The sequence below is a fragment of the Podarcis melisellensis genome (assembly GCF_964234715.1).
Source record: "Podarcis melisellensis genome assembly, chromosome: 14".
NCBI lineage: Eukaryota > Metazoa > Chordata > Lepidosauria > Squamata > Lacertidae > Podarcis > Podarcis melisellensis.
Window position 1 is genome coordinate 27,638,339 of NC_138546.1, and position 15,627 is coordinate 27,653,965.

The 15,627-nt window shown below is 41.5% G+C and overlaps 2 protein-coding genes across 3 annotated transcripts; one reads left to right on the forward strand and one right to left on the reverse strand.

The window, feature by feature from the left end:
- Positions 1-360: 360 nt before the first annotated feature.
- Positions 361-5,140, reverse strand: TIGD1 (tigger transposable element derived 1). The gene is made up of 2 exons (XM_081887861.1): positions 3,297-5,140; positions 361-512 (listed from the first exon to the last, which is right to left on the reverse strand). Exon 1 carries the CDS (start codon positions 4,284-4,286, stop codon positions 3,330-3,332), a length of 957 nt encoding a protein of 318 aa, XP_081743987.1. The 5' UTR covers positions 4,287-5,140; the 3' UTR covers positions 361-512; positions 3,297-3,329.
- A 517-nt stretch (positions 5,141-5,657) lies between these two features.
- TIPIN (TIMELESS interacting protein) lies at positions 5,658-14,958 on the forward strand. Of its 2 annotated transcripts, none has more exons than XM_081888772.1 (8): positions 5,658-5,817; positions 7,438-7,590; positions 8,441-8,534; positions 9,825-9,900; positions 10,780-10,902; positions 11,002-11,065; positions 12,563-12,766; positions 14,082-14,958. In XM_081888772.1, exons 2-8 carry the CDS (start codon positions 7,461-7,463, stop codon positions 14,213-14,215), a joined length of 825 nt encoding a protein of 274 aa, XP_081744898.1. In that variant the 5' UTR covers positions 5,658-5,817; positions 7,438-7,460; the 3' UTR covers positions 14,216-14,958. The 2 variants fall into 2 exon arrangements, with proteins under 2 accessions (XP_081744898.1, XP_081744899.1); XM_081888773.1 differs by lacking the exon at positions 5,658-5,817 and adding an exon at positions 5,832-6,063.
- Positions 14,959-15,627: the final 669 nt, after the last annotated feature.

Sequence of the window (15,627 nt, forward strand, 5' to 3'; positions counted from 1 at the left end):
CTTAGCAGTTCTAAAGCACATCAAAGTGCAAGTAGATAAATAGGTACCACTCCGGCGGGAAGGTAAACGGCGTTTCCGTGCGCTGCTCTGGTTTGCCAGAAGCGGCTTCGTCATGCTGGCCACATGACCCAGAAGCTGTACGCTGGCTCCCTCGGCCAATAAAGCGAGATGAGCGCCGCAACCCCAGAGTCGGCCACGACTGGAACTAATGGTCAGGGGTCCCTTTACCTTTTTACACTGCATTTTGCTGCATTTCCCCCTCAAACCAGCTTCAATCCAAATTGAGGAAAAAGAACAACCTAGCTGAGTTTTAAGCTGGTAATGGGTACAAAGCCTCAGTGTAATAAGGCATATAGGCGCTTGTCTCTCATGGTATAATTCACTTTGCACTCTGGAGGCCAAATTGGGTGAACAGATTATTGGAATGATTGCTCCTCTTGAGTCGTGCTGATCCTGAATCTTGTCGTAGATAATTTCTGCCTGCCATGGACTTTTTAAAAGACACTAGCTCTCTGCCAAGAAAGGGGGGGAATAGAAACTGTGTGTTGTATTTACTCCAAGTAAAAGAGGTGTGACAGAGCAAAAGTGTGGACTTGTGGGTCAGAAATGGCAATCCCTAGACTCGCACAGCTTGAGCCCAAAGCATACAGTCTGACAGCCACAGTCCTAACTCCACTTACACGTAAGTAAACCACAACAAATAAAATAATATTTGCTTCTGAGGAGACTCCTGCACTCAGCACTTAGGTAAACTACAGAATTTGCTTGGATAGTATTAAGAGGATTAGACAAATTCATGGCGGAGAAGGTTATCAATAGCTATGAGCCATTATTACATTTATATCTCATACTTCTTTCCACTTTATTATTATTATTATTATTAATTATTATTATTATATTTGTATACTGCCCTATACCTGCAGGTCTCAGTTACAACATAAAATCACAATATAAAAACACAAAATACATAATAAGAATAAAAACAACCTGCTAAACCCCCCTCCTCAACCCAACACATTTTAAAAGGGTATTGGAGGTAGGTTGGGCTGAGACTCAGTGGCTGGTCCAAAAACACCTTGTGAGCTTCGTGGCTGAGTGGGGATTCGAACCCTGGTCTCCCAGGTTCTAGTCCAGCACTCTAACCACTACAGAACACTACTTCAGCTGTTATATATGTGCTCCGGGATCTTCTGCAACATTCATGAAGGGCAATAAGGCTATCAATGGCTATTGTACTTCTCTTGTCAAAGGCAGAATCCCTTTGAATGTCAGATGCTGGGAAACACAGATGAGGAGAGGGCTGTTGCATAGGGCTGAGCGATGTCTGGTTTTCAACATTGTGATATATCACGATATATCGATATTTCATGATGTCTGAAATAAGGATGGAATGATGTAGAGTGAACAGGGTAATGCCCTGGGAACTGCTACTACTTTGGGATCTTAAAAGAAAACATTTTTACTTATATTTTCCATATTGTTATAACTGTTACTTTATAGTACAGAACAATGGGGGTGGCAGGAATCTTGACAGAAGCGATGACCAGCTTCACTAGTTTTTTCCCACATCACATTTTTTTACATAGCACACATACACATCGCGATTCTCGATATAGCACCACGTCGAATATTAGGAAACTGTGACCATGATGTGGATTTCAAACTGATTTTGGACGATGTATCGATACAGCACCCAGCCCGACTGTTGTGCTCATGTGCCGCTTTTGACTAAATGGGCCTTTGCCCTGGTCTAACGGGGCCCTTGTTATGTTCTGGGGATTCTGGGGCACAAATTTGAGAGTGCACAACACAACCATGCGATGGGAAGTACAGTGGAACCTTGGTTCTCAAAAGGCTTAGTTGACAAACAAATCGGCTCCCGAACGAAAACACGAAAACCGGAAGTAAGTGTTGTAGTTTTCGAACGTTTTTCAGAAGCCAAACGTCTGGTGTCTGATGTGAGTGTCGGCTATTGCTTCCAGGGCACCTGCGCTAATCAGAAGCCACGCCTTGTTTTTTGAACATTTTGGTAGTTGAATGGACTTCCAGAACGGATTACATTCGAGAACCAACATACCACTGTATCAAAATACTTAATGTAATCCAGGGCAAAGCCCTCACACTGAAATCTGACCCCCTACCTATGCCATTTATTTAATTACCTGTTACATTCATCATACCTGGGTCTCCATCCACTCCTGTTTTATCCTCACAACAACCCTATGAGGTAGGTTAGACTGAAAGAATGGCTGGTCCAATTCAGCTAGTGAGCTTCATGGCTGTGTGAGAACCCTGGTCTCCTAACTAACCACTACACCACACCACACTGGCTTTCATACTGTTCAATTTTCTAATGTTCATCACAAGATATAATAATTATTTATTAAATTTGCGGGTCACTTAGCACACAAAGATAAGTGACTTACATATATATGTGTGTGTGTTTGTATACTTCAAGTCAACTTATATTGTTTAAATGTAGCTATCCTTTTCCATATATTAAGAATGGAAATTTTATGTATTATATTTATGAACAACGTCATCCTGTAAAAGATTATCTAAAAGAAAATAACAATAATTCAAATAATATAATGCATATAAAGGTCTGGACATCAGATGGCACAATTTACAGTGGTACCTCAGGTTAAGTACTTAATTCGTTCCGGAGGTCCGTTCTTAACCTGAAACTGTACTTAACCTGAAGCACCACTTTGGCTAATGGGACCTCCTGCTGCTGCCGCGCCGCCGGAGCACGCTTTCTGTTCTCATCCTGAAGCAAAGTTCTTAACCTGAGGTAATATTTCTGGATTAGCGGAGTCTGTAACCAGAAGCGTATGTAAACTGAAGCGTATGTAACCCAAGGTACCTCTGTATACTGGAGGGGGGGGAGGAGAAAGGGTTGGTGCGACTGTGTTCAGGTTACAATTATTCTTATTTTTTGACTATTAGTTTCCTCTCGGGCACAGTTTACCACTAGTTGGCCACTGGGGTAAAAGCGTGCTCCAAGCAATTGCCTAGCAACAACAGAAAGGGACCAAAGTAACAGGTATTAAAGAATGCAAATGAGGCGACCAAGTATGTGCGCGCAGACAAATGGGTAGGGTGGAGCAAAGCAAGTACTGTTACTCAGTACAGGCGATATTGTGGGTTTGTTTCCACACCACTGCAATTAAGCGAGTCACACAATTTTTTTGGTTTCCGAGTGCATATAAAACTTACATTAACACTATACTGTAGTCTACTAACTGTGAAATAGTGTTGTTGTTTTTTAAAAAATCAAACATCAATGTACATACCTTAATTAAAAAATACTTTATTGCTAAAAAATGCTAACCATCATCTGAGCCTTCAGTGAGTCGCAATCTTTTTGGTGATGGAGGGTCAATATGCCTCAGTGTTGATGGCTGCTGACGGATCACCTTGGTGATCGCTGAAGCCTGGGGTGGCTGTGGCAATTTCTTAAAATAAGACAACAGTGAAGTTTGCCGCATTGATTGTCTCTTCCTTTCACGACAGATTTCTCTGTAGCATCCAATGCTGTTTGATAGCATCTTGCGCACAGTGGAACTTCTTTCAAAACTGGGGTCAATCCTCTCAAAGCCTGCTGCTGCTTTATCAACTAAGTTTATGTAATATTCTAAATCCTTTGTTGTCATTTTGGCAATGTTCGCAGCATCTTTGCCAGGGGGAGATTTCATCTCAAGGAACCCCTTTCTTTGCTCGCCCGTAAGGAGCAACTCCTGTTGTTTAGCGTCACCACCTCCATCCATAATCTTAGCTAGAACGTCTCGATTGCTTGCTGCAGCCTCTCCATCAGCACTTACTGTTTCAGCTTGTCCTTTTGTGTTACGGAGGCGGCTTCTTTCCTTAAACCTCATGAACCAACCTCTGCTAGCTTCAAACTTGTCTTCTGCAGCTTCCTTGCCTCTCTCGGCCTTCATGGAATTGAAGAGAGTGAGGGCTTTGCTCTGGATTAGGCTATGACTTAAGCGAACGTTGCGGCGGGTTTGATCTTCTATCCAGACCACTAAGACTTTCTCCATATCAGCAATAAGGCTGTTCCTCTTCCTTATCACTCGCGTGTTCACCGGGGTAGCACTCTGAATTTCCTTCAGGAACTTCTCCTTTGCATTCACAACTTGGCTGACCGTTTGGCGCAAGAGGCCTAGCCTTCGGCCGATCTCGGCTTTCGACATGCCTTCCTCACTGAGCTGAATCATTTCTAGCTTTTGATGCAATGTGAGGGACGTGCGACTCTTCCTTTCACTTGAATGCTTGGAGGCCATCGTAGGGCTCTTAATGGATTTAAATATTGTGGTGTCTCAGGGAACTCAAAACTCCCAAGGAAAGGGTGGAAGAGGGTCTAGGGGCTTAGTTCATCCTCTGGCCCTCTTGCCTGCAGGGACAAGAAGGGAAAAACCCAGCTCCAGCCCTAGCCAGTTCCACCTGCACCCACGTCCAGGCTCCTGCAGCCTCGACTGCAACCCAGCAGCAGCAGCAGCTCCTGCAGTTCTTCACATTGTCAAAAACGCAATATCTGCGAAGCGCAACAAAACGAAGCGCAACAAAGCGAGCCGTGACGTATACAGCCCTGTGTCGCAACAGGGGAAAGTAGCGGCGTGGAAAAGGAGGGAAGCGAGAACATAGAGCTAGGACCCCGAGAGGCAGCCCATCGCTTCGCTTGTGTTATAGGCGATTTTCGGGTTCAGATAGAAAAAAAGATATTTTAAAGTGCCGCTTCCGGATGGAAGAAGTAAAACCTAGGCGGAGAAATAAACATGGAAATTCAAGGTAATTGGAAGTTGGGCGCAGACTGCTCCCCCGCCCCTCAAAACAGAAAAAGGCACCAAGAAATCGAGAAGTCCTTGTTTTCTAGCTCTTGCTTCTTTTGAAACATTTGATTTAGAGTGCAATCTTGTACCTGTCTACTCACATGGAAGCCTCGTCGAATTTAATGGGGCTTATTTCTGAGCAGAGGCATGCACAGAATTGCATTGCTAATTAGCTCCTGAAGCGTGTTTAAAAAATAAAATAAAAAATAGCCTAACCTATGCAAAATGTTAGTGCCGATATGCTCTACTATCTTCCACAATGGAAACTGGAGCAGTTGAAGAGAGAAGAGAGTTGCGTTCTCAGCCAGGGGCGAGCACGGTCGAGCCGGGATTTTTATTTGGAAGGGACAGGTTTTTTTAGGAACTCAAAGTTGTTTCCTAGGAAACAGGTGTCTTTTAATTTCGCGGCTGTTGTCACCATCTGCAGTGATCATGCAGCCCAAGAAAGTAAAACCTCTCACTGCCTCCATTTCTTCCCCTTCTATTTGCCAGGAGGTGATGGGACCAGTGGCCACGATCTTCGTTTTTTTGATGTTGAGCTTCAAACCATATTTTGCGCTCTCCTCTTTCACCCTCAATAAAAGGTTCTTTAATTTCTCCTCACTTTCTGCCATCAATGTTGTGCCAAAGAACGCTTGGGTCTCCCATACCCAAATACCCCAGGTAAATCTATTTTTTTATCCACACAAAGCAAGTCTTATCAATCTTTTTTCCCTTTTCTTTTCCATTTGGGATGGTGGGAGTTTCTTTCCCTGCCCCGGGAGGAAAACGAAACGAAAAAATGAACCCGGAAACTACATCTGCCACCTTCTGCCTGTTAGGTCTATTTTGTGTGAAGTCTATGGGAGAGGAGCGCGTGTCGCTGCTCTCGCGAGATGACGCGGCTTCCGCCTCCAAACCCCAAACCCCTCCCCCCGCAGCGCTTTGGCGCGTTTTCTGCTCGGCGGGAGCGGAGGGCCGGTTTCTGAGGGAAGTTGTCCCTGAGGTAAGCGAAGCCATTCCGTTGGTATTGTCCGGTTGGGAGGGCGCTTCCTCTCCTCGGAGGGTTTGCGTGGAGGCGGCTCGAGGCCCAGGTTGGCTGGGCTAGGAATAGGAGCGGCGGCGGCGGCGGCTCCCCTTCACGAGGGCCTGGGCGAGGCCCAGAAAAGGGCTTCCCAAAATCATGGTCAAGGGGATGAAGGAGCAGCTTTTCCCCTCTGAGGGAAGGTTGCAGCTTTCAGAAGGAAGGAGGGTAAAAGACGACATGAAATCACTCGAGGTGGGAGGAAAGCGGAAAGGAATAATAATAATAATAATAATAATAATAATAATAATAATAATATAATAATAATAATAATAATAATAATAATAATAATAATAATAATAATAATAATAGTTATTATTGTTTATACCCCGCCCATCTGGCTGGGTTTCCCCAGCCACTCTGGGCGGCTTCCAGCAAAATATTAAAATACAGTAAAACATCAAATATTAAAAGCTTCCCTACACAGGGGAAAGAGGCTCCCCCCCCAAAAAAAAAACTCTGAAGCTCAGGGACATCCCATAAAGTTGAGTGTTGGAAGATTCGGGGCAGATAAAAAAATGGAAATCCTTTCGCATCGTGAAGCTGTGGAACTCCCTCCCACAGGAGGTTTTTTAATGGCCACCAACTTGGGATGGTTTTAAAAGAGGATAGGGTAAATTCATGGAGGAGAGGGGCTATCCATGGCTGTGAGCGAGGAGGGTTATTTTATTTATTGCCTGCCTTTTGCCCTAAGGTCCCAGGGTGGGTTACAACAGCATTAAAAGCCGTATTTATAACAAACTTGGATGGTTATGCTCTGCCTTCACACTTGGAGGTGATGATTCTTTTGGTTACCAGTTGTTGGAAACCCGAGAGGGTGGAGAGCGATCTTGCTGTCAAATACTAAGTGGACACCCATAGTCTATTCATCCTGCTGGGAAAGCTCTCTTCAGAACAGAAAAAAACCACGTCTTCAGTTGTTTCTGCAAAGTAAATATAGTGTGGTATCTCGACAGGAATGCTGTTCCATTGAACAGAGATGGCTGCACTGAAAGCCCTGCTTGGAGTTACTGTGGAGCAGGGTTTCTGAGATCTTTTCTGAGATCCTTTCATTTATTTATTTTTTTACAACATGTAATAAGTACCTCTGAAGCCCGGTTGCTGGGTTTCTAAGTGGGAAGAGTGCTGTCGCACTCTGGTCCTGCCTTGGGGCTTCTGGTTGGCCACTGTAGGAAAAGGATGCTGGACTAGATGGGCTTTTCACTTGATTCAGCAGGGCTTTTATTAAGTTCAGCCAGAATGATCAAGGGGGCTGGAGCACCTTCCCTATGAGGAAAGGTTACAGTGCAGTGTTCTCAGGAATATGAGGTGATAATGCACGGCCTTCTGAATGAAACTGTGTTGCTCTATACTTGATTCCAATACAGGATTGTCATTTTCTAACATATAAAACTTATAACCTATAACTTTTATAATCTGTCTTTTTTGTTGTTGTTACCTCATCTGCCCTTTGTCTGAACGTTATCCATGACTACTTTACTTCCTTATCCCTTCTTCATCTTTTAACCAAAATTTTACAATTTTGCATTGCTACTTTTCCAGGATAGAGTGCTTTGGATCGCAAGATGATAGATCCAATAGATGGCAATTTGTTTGATCTTCCTGAATATGAACAAATCCAGGATGAGACGTTTCTACCTCTACCACCTCCAGACTCTCCAGGAGGAGATGTTGAAGGCAACTTAGTGAATGGAGGTGACTGTTCACTTGAACTAAATGTTCACATTTTTAACCCTGATAGCACAGTCTATGCACGTTTACTTGGATGTAAATCCCACTGTGTTCAGGGTTTTACTCTGAGGTAAGTGTGCATAGCTTTGCGCCTTGAATCCATGAAACTACATTTGCTTCTAATACTAGACTTTACGAGGAGAGAATTTATTTTATGCCCATAGTAGGTTTTTTTAAACAACAACAACAACCCCTATTTAAATTATATCTGGTTTGGTTTTTTTTAAAAAAAAAGACTAGTTGAAAGTTACTTTGCACACTTACTCCTTAAGGTGGTTTAGCTTTGACACAACAGGCTGTAACATAGAGCATGTGGACTATAGCCTCAGGGTTCTCCCTAGGCCATGCCCCTCTCCCAAAGTCATGCCCCTTGCCTGCTTTGCTCCAAAGCACTCATTGGGTGCTTTTACCTCACTGGAATGTGCCCTTGAACTGTAATAGCCACTTATTTGCCAGGATGGGGTCTGGCATGGCAGGAATGTAACCCATCATTCAAAGGTAAGACTCCTAACTGTTGCCCCTCCCAATTTATGTTATGGATTTGCCACTACTGTCATGTACCCCTGGAGCTTTGCCCATGAGGGAATGTGGCCTTTAGGCTGAAGGTTTCCTATCCCTGTTTAGCAGCAGGAGGATAAGACACCAAATATAAGACACCATTGCATGAATAAATACCTTTCCTGGAATATGCCTGTATGCCTGCATTCATATATGGTATATAAAAATACATGAGAATGTTTATTACTATGGATGTTTCACTCAGTAAATCTAATCACATTCTCAGCTTTAGCATATGTTGTTTTTCATTTGTCAGAATCAGAAGAAAACAAATTGTCACAAGCCAAGGATTCTTCTAGGACTACAAGGCGATCTGTTAAAAGGCCAGTGCCTAAACTAGATGCTGACAGGTATTTAGAAAAAAAATCCTAACCCTATGTGTGCCTCTATTTACTCTGTTGCATATTATTGCTCTTAATCCTTTCAATTGATGCCAAACTTCTAGAATTTGGATCTCTGAGATGCATCCCAATATACATAAGAGTTTTTACCTTTTGTTGATCTGTATGGTGTTCTCCTATGGTTACTAGAGTGGAACTTCCCTAGAGTGGAACTTTGGTTGCTGAGTCCCACCATCCATTGCTATTGTCCTTAGAGATCCTCTTTCACACAAAGGTCCAGTTGGCTAGGACATGGGACAATGTCCTTTCAGTTACAGTGTCCAGGTCATGGAACTCTATTTTCAGGACCTCAGGGTGGGTTCCAACCATAAATACATGGTCCATTCTTTACTGGCACTTCAACATGCTGCCAAAACCTTTTTGTCCCACCATAGCTTTGGTTTGGTTTAGTTTCCCATTGTCTCTTCAGTGACTTTAGTATCTGGCTTCTGGCATTTAGCCCCAATTTTAGGAAATTTATATTACGTTAATCATGTGAGCCATCTTATGATGACTGTTGTGAGGGCCCAAAGGCAGGACATATGAATATTTAAATAAATGAATAAATTGGTGATTTTGTAGATCAGCCTAGGCAATGGGATGTGCTATACATTTGCCAATGTTGTGTTGCAGTGTCACATCATTTGCTTGGCAGTGAGTGAGGAGAATAAAATGGAACTGAGCAGAAAACATTTGGGGACTTGCTTAGTCAAGGGCACTCTTCCCAACACAGTACTCAAATGGGTGCCAAAACCCATCCAAATAATGGCTTGGCAACTCTATTTGTAAATGGTTTGTTTTAAAGAGGTTCAATTCCTTTGTTGGCTTAAGAAACATGTATATACTATTGTGTGTGTGTGTGTGTGTGTGTGTATATATATGTGTGTGTGTGTGTGTAGGCGTATTTATACATGTAGATTCTGCTGGAACAAATCGTCTGTGGCATGGATAGCCAATATCATATCTTCCAGACTACAGCTCCCATCACCCCTGACTATTGGCCGTACTGACTTAGAGCTGAAGGGAATTGTAGTACAAGAACACTGTTGGCTATCCCTGGAGAGTTTGATAGCATTTTGATACCTCTTCAGAGCTGGAAACATTTACTTACATGAAAATTATGTGCATCATCAGAAGCCATGATAGACCACATACCATGCCTCTTGTATTTATTGGCATCGTATTTCAGAGTTTTGGGTGGAATACCTGTTATTGAAAAATAAAATTTCAAGTAACTAGAGACACTTCTAACATTCACAGGTTAGTTTCAGAGCGAGGACTTCCAGCTTTGCGGAATTTGTTTGATAATGTAAAATTCAAAGGTAAAGGTTATGAGGTAAGCAATGCTGAGAAGTCTTCTCTTAATTTTTGTGGCCATTGTATGCATATTATGTATTCTGGGATATAAGCTGTGTGGAACATATGAACATGAAGTTTTTCAGCAAAGGATTAGATTAAATGTTAGGGGTTCTAATACTAACATGTTTAGTTTTGTTGATCAGTTGTGAATTGCCACTCTGTCATGATTATAATGGCACAAAATTGACTATTTTGGGTAATTTACGTTTAACATTAGCCTTCCTTAATTGTATAAGGGCAGCCAAAGCAAGGAGGAAGATTTGCCTCATTGTTGAAAAGATTGTTGTGTAGGCTCACTTAGCTAATACATTCATCAAAACAAATCCTTTCCAGACAAGATACTGTTTTACAATATCTTAAAGACTGGAGGGGAGAGTCAATGCAAGTATAATTAAAAACCAGTAGGAATATTTAATGTGATGGATATGCCATCTCCAGTCTTCAACCACAAATCCACACCTGAATGGACCATCTCAGTTGGTGGAGCTCCTGTTCTTAAACCTCTGGAGACACAAGACTGAGGAACACTGATGTACACTGGCTCACAGTGGCTCTCGAGGATTTTAGACGGAACAGTCCCTGCCTTAACCTGGAGATGTAGGTGTTTGGGATTTTTTTTGCATGCAGAACAAATGCTCTATAACTGAGCCACCGCAACTCCCCAAGCATCTTCAAGAAAGGGCCTTTAATCTGTTTGGTTTTTTTTAGTTAATAACAATTAATTTTGTCAGTTGGATACACTTTTGCATCCCAAATGTACAACTTCAGTATTTAAGGCTTTGCGAAATAAAGCTTCAAATACTTTCCAATGTGAGCATGCCCAATGTTTAAACTGTATCTTGTTCTTTATGTTCAGGAAGCAGACTTGAAGGCACTTGTGAGGCATATGGAGCACTGGGCTCACAGGCTATTCCCTAAACTTGCATTTGAGGATTTTGTTGACAAAGTAGAGAGTTTAGGAGGTAAACAACCAGTCCAGGTGAGTGTCAACCAATCTGAGTAAAAGTAATGCTTAACTGAAAGCAACAAATACTGTACAACTCGGATCTGTAACATATGGCACATCTTCTCATTCTAGGCATGCTTGAAGCGAATTAGACTTGACCTGCCCATGTTGCATGAAGAATTCACAAGTAATGAAGGCATGTATGCATTGAAAATGTTAGCACTGCATCCTTTTCTCTTTTGACGGTCAGACATTTAGGTGCTTCTGAGAACTGACAGCAAAATTGATGTCCTTTAGGATTGAGCTGACCAGTCTTGCATGGTCTCATTTTAAAAACTTGAATCCATGTGTCTGCTGCTAAAATTACAATGCCATAGTGCATCGCAGGAAGTCTTTAACAGTTGAGGGATAACTTGTTGGTATTGAGTGCTCCTGAACTTGCACTTTTGCTTAAAGACTTGAGAAGTGCCTTTCTAGATCTAAAGAGCTACCTAATCAAGCACTCTGTGCAGCAGATTCCAGTAGCAGGTCCTAGATGCACTGGAAATTAGCTAGAGAACTACTATGTACTTTCAGCCCCTCCCTAGAACAATGTATTAAATCTTTTTTAAAGGAACATATGTCCGTTCCATAAGTTTGTGTATTTGTTGGGATCCATCTGCAGTCCAAACACTGGATTGCACATTGTGCTTAGGACACAATAAGTTCTGTTTCCAGGATACAGGATTTAATCTGAACAGTCTCCTTAAGTGCTGTGCATTTTGCTAAGCCCTTTGATTATATATTAATTGTAAACTTTTGTGGTGTCTTGAGAAGCTTGGTCTCAGAGGAGCTAGGTAGAAATTTTGGCAATTGCTGCAACAGTCCTGAAGTTTAATGACAATCTTTCCTAAAAGATTAGCGGAAAGGTCACTACTACCACTGACTTGACTTTAAAAGTGTAAACCATTAATATGCTGTTTTGCCTTCCTCTCCTGGGATATCAGAACAATTAGATAATTGTGGATGCAATGAATATTGGTTGCATTTGTTAGCTATACAATGCAGCCCTAGGCAGCCACATATAGTAACAAAATGGATCCTGCCGACAGCCTCTGTCCAGTTACCAGATTTCTGTGCGATGGTTCCATACATATATGTTGAGTGACAGAGAACACAAGTTTTGGTTTAAGGAAATATGAATGACATTTTGTTTCAGGAATTAGATACCTTTTTGATTTTGACTGCTTTCTAATTACCGTATTTTTTGCTCTATAAGACTCACTTTTTCTCTCCTAAAAATTAAGGGGAAATGTGTGTGCGTCTTATGGAGTGAATGCAGGCTGCGCAGCTATCCCAGAAGCCAGAAGAGCAAGAGGGATTGCTGCTTTCACTGCACAGTGATCCCTCTTGCTGTTCTGGCTTCTGATATTCAGAATTTTTTTTTCTTGTTTTCCTCCTCCAAAAACTAGGTGCGTCTTGTGGTCTGGTGCATCCTATAGAGCGAAAAATATGGTAATAAGACACAGGAATTAACACTTCTGTATCATTGGACAAGTAGCTTTCCTTCTATAATTTGCTGCACCATTGAATGAGGGAATATTATTGTAGTTCCAGCAATATGGTGATAAATCTGTTTACTTTTTTAAAAAGCAGCCTAGCCTAGTGTAGATTTTGCCTGGAAACTTCTGATAGCCTTTTCCATTCAATATAGGTGAGGATGGGGGAAGCAATGGACCTAATCCAGCCACTGAAGAATTAGATTTATTTTCTGAAATCCAAAATGCTCGAGAAGACTTTGGTTTGCCCCCAAATAGCACACTAACAGAGGAGCAACTGCAGAGAATTGAAAGGAACAGACAAATAGCCATGGAAAGAAGACAAGCAAAAACACAGTTCAACAGTCAGTCACAAGAAGGTAAATTCTAAAGTATGAATAGAGACTATTCATGGTTATACTTTGGGATACTTGAATTCAAACATCCTGCTAAAAATCAGCATCTGGTTCTGTTTTGACAATATAAATATAATTGAGGTTTTCTTTAAATTTGTTTGTAAATGATTTCTCCCCCTTCAAAATAGTTCCCCTCTCAATAGGTGAGCTGTGGTGTGCACGGTACAAGGGAATCACATCTACATGGGGGTTAGGTTCCAAAGCCTGTGCATTAGGCAAAATTCATGTATAATCCAATTTACCTTAAATTACCTCCCTAGTCTGGCTTCAAGGCATCACTGCTTATCTTAGGAGTCTCCTTTGGTCCCTGTGCTTTCCCTGAGGAGCTGGATCAGTGGAGGAGGAAGAGAGGCTTTTCAATCTTCTCCATGCTTGTTGCTCAAATGGTGGGGGAGGGGGCGGGCAGGCAGGCAAAGGGAGGCAGAAAGAAAAAAGCTAGAACAAATCTTTACAGTTGCAGATCGGGTCCTCGTAGCAGCTTTTGCAGGAGCTTGTTGCCAATCATCTATAATTGAATTTGTGTTATTTATATATGTGTGTTTGTGTGTGTGTGATGCGATTCCATTATACTTTCAGATTAGCAGGAAGTTCATGTGATGACTGGTTTATTGCTAGTTCTATATATGCACTGCCCTTTTACACTAAAACCTGCCAACTTGACATAAACAGGGAAATTAAATCAAACAGCTGGTCTTTGTCTTCACCTGAACAAGATTCAGGTTACCTTGTTACTAGGTGGATGAGCTACCAAGGATTGCCACAAGAGCGGAATAGTTATTAGCAGGATTTTTTCTTCTCCACCTCCTTCCTTCGACTTAGTAGTGAGATTTATTGTGGTGGAGATTCACCGTGGCCTAAACCACGTTTCTTCATGAAGGTGTACCACACTATCACAAAACCAAAGAGAAGGAGAGTTTATGTAGGAACAAATATCACAAATTGTTCTTTCCATACATTTGATGACTGAACTAAAGTGTCTTCGTCTCTATTACAATCTTCTGTGGAAAGCTAGCAGCCAGAACATTCTTCTCCTTACATTTCGAATTCATGTTTTTCAGTTTTAAATTTAACTATTTCCTTCAACTTGACCCCTGCCTTGTGATAATTGCTTCATTTTTCTTCCTAATAAAAGTTTGGTTTAAAGAAATTGATTGCTTCTCTCACCTCATAAAACTTCAAGTTATTGACTGGGCTAGCTAGTATGAGCCTAAGCAATTACATTAGAGGAAAGGAGTTAATGCAAGAATGGTGACAGCCAATATTTTTTTGTTTCTAATAGAGCTGCATGTGACCCAGACAGAAGAATGTAACATCATTGTGGCTCAGGAACAAGATGACCTGCCTGTGGTGGAAGGAAGAAATACACCTTTTCAGACTATTAAGAAGGAAATTGGAAGTATAGAAGATAAATGACCTTTAACTTTTGTATCAAGTGACCAAGGACCAACATCTTGAATTATACGTCACGTATTCCTGTTATTTCTTCCTCTTGAAAGTGGTTTTTTTAATGGTTTTTTTCTACTGGAACAACTGATCATTCTTCCCAGTTCCACTGGTCTCACTTACATGTAAAGATCAGCCAAACCATGGCTAGGCATGAATGAGCAAGTGTGCTGGTAAGAGGTGGAAACTGGCTGCTTGACTCCACCCCTGTAGTGCTATCCATGGTTTTGTCTTAATGTTCTGTGCAAACCTAGACTTGTGGTTTGTCTTCTCCAATCAAACCATGAGCAGTAAGCTAAGAACAAGCTTTAGTTACAGCTTGTGGCTTGTTTCTAGTGAGACATACAAGTATAGGCTCAAATGGGTTAGTGCTGTAGCAGGACTCAGGGAGGAGTAAAGTGGCTGTGATTTTCACTCTGTGCCACTATGCTTGCTTGCTCACACTAAGCTATAGTTTGGCTTCATGTTGCATGCTAACTTGGCCTTTCAGTGAGAGTTCTGTAATTCAGATTTTTTTTTCTTCTTTATCCACCACTTTGGAAATGGTGTTTCTCAGTTGAAAGTGAGACGAGTTGAAGCTTGAATTAAAAGTAATGGCTGCTAATCCTTCAATGAGAAAGCACCATTCTCAGAGTAGATGTTATAAAATGTTACATATAGAAAGCAGACCAAAGCAATGATAGTTCTGCCATTAAAATCTTTTATAACTTTCACATTGTGAAATACTTGTGCTATGTGTCCATATTTTACACTGGAAATAAAGATGTTGGAAATCTGCTGTGAAGCAGGAGATCTTGGTCTGCTACCAGAAGCAGCAACTAATATACTGCATAGGTAAATATTGTATAGGTTGATCTCGTAGAACAGAGGTAATGTTCAGTGGCATGGGGATATCTATGTGCAAGCTTTTAGACACGCTACTTATAAAAGTAGTGCTCATTAAAGGAGCATGGTTTGGGATATCTGGAAGGTTACTTTGCAGTGTAGCAGAATAGCACGATCCAGTGTTAGAATGAGAACTGAGTTGATTCAGATAAGCCTTTCCTGCCACCTCATCCCATCCTGAATTCCTGCACATAGCTTGGATGGTTTCCACATGGCAGGTAGGAAACTTTAGTCTGAACTGAGAGGCTGAAGAAAGAGAAATACAAAATCTCAACTAAACTTAGTTCTTATATGCTTCATTGCTAAAGTTGTTACTCAAGAGTTTTAATAATGGTTTCATAATTCAGAGGTACATTTGAGTACAACTCAATGGTGGTGAAAACAAAAAACAACCCAGATGATAAATACTGGATATAAATTAATGGGAAGCGCTTAACATTCTTTTGCTGTATAGTCACTTCCATTATCAGAGAGTAAAATTTTAAAGAGCTACTTGG

Coding starts and splice junctions, on each gene's coding strand:
- TIGD1 (XM_081887861.1), bottom strand. CDS start 4,286: ATGGCCTCCAAGCATTCAAGTGAAAGGAAGAGTCGCACGTCCCTCACA.
- TIPIN (XM_081888772.1), top strand. CDS start 7,461: ATGATAGATCCAATAGATGGCAATTTGTTTGATCTTCCTGAATATGAA. Junction 8,535..9,824: donor CCTAAACTAGATGCTGACAG/GTATTTAGAAAA, acceptor TAACATTCACAG/GTTAGTTTCAGAGCGAGGAC. Junction 10,903..11,001: donor GAGGTAAACAACCAGTCCAG/GTGAGTGTCAAC, acceptor TTCTCATTCTAG/GCATGCTTGAAGCGAATTAG.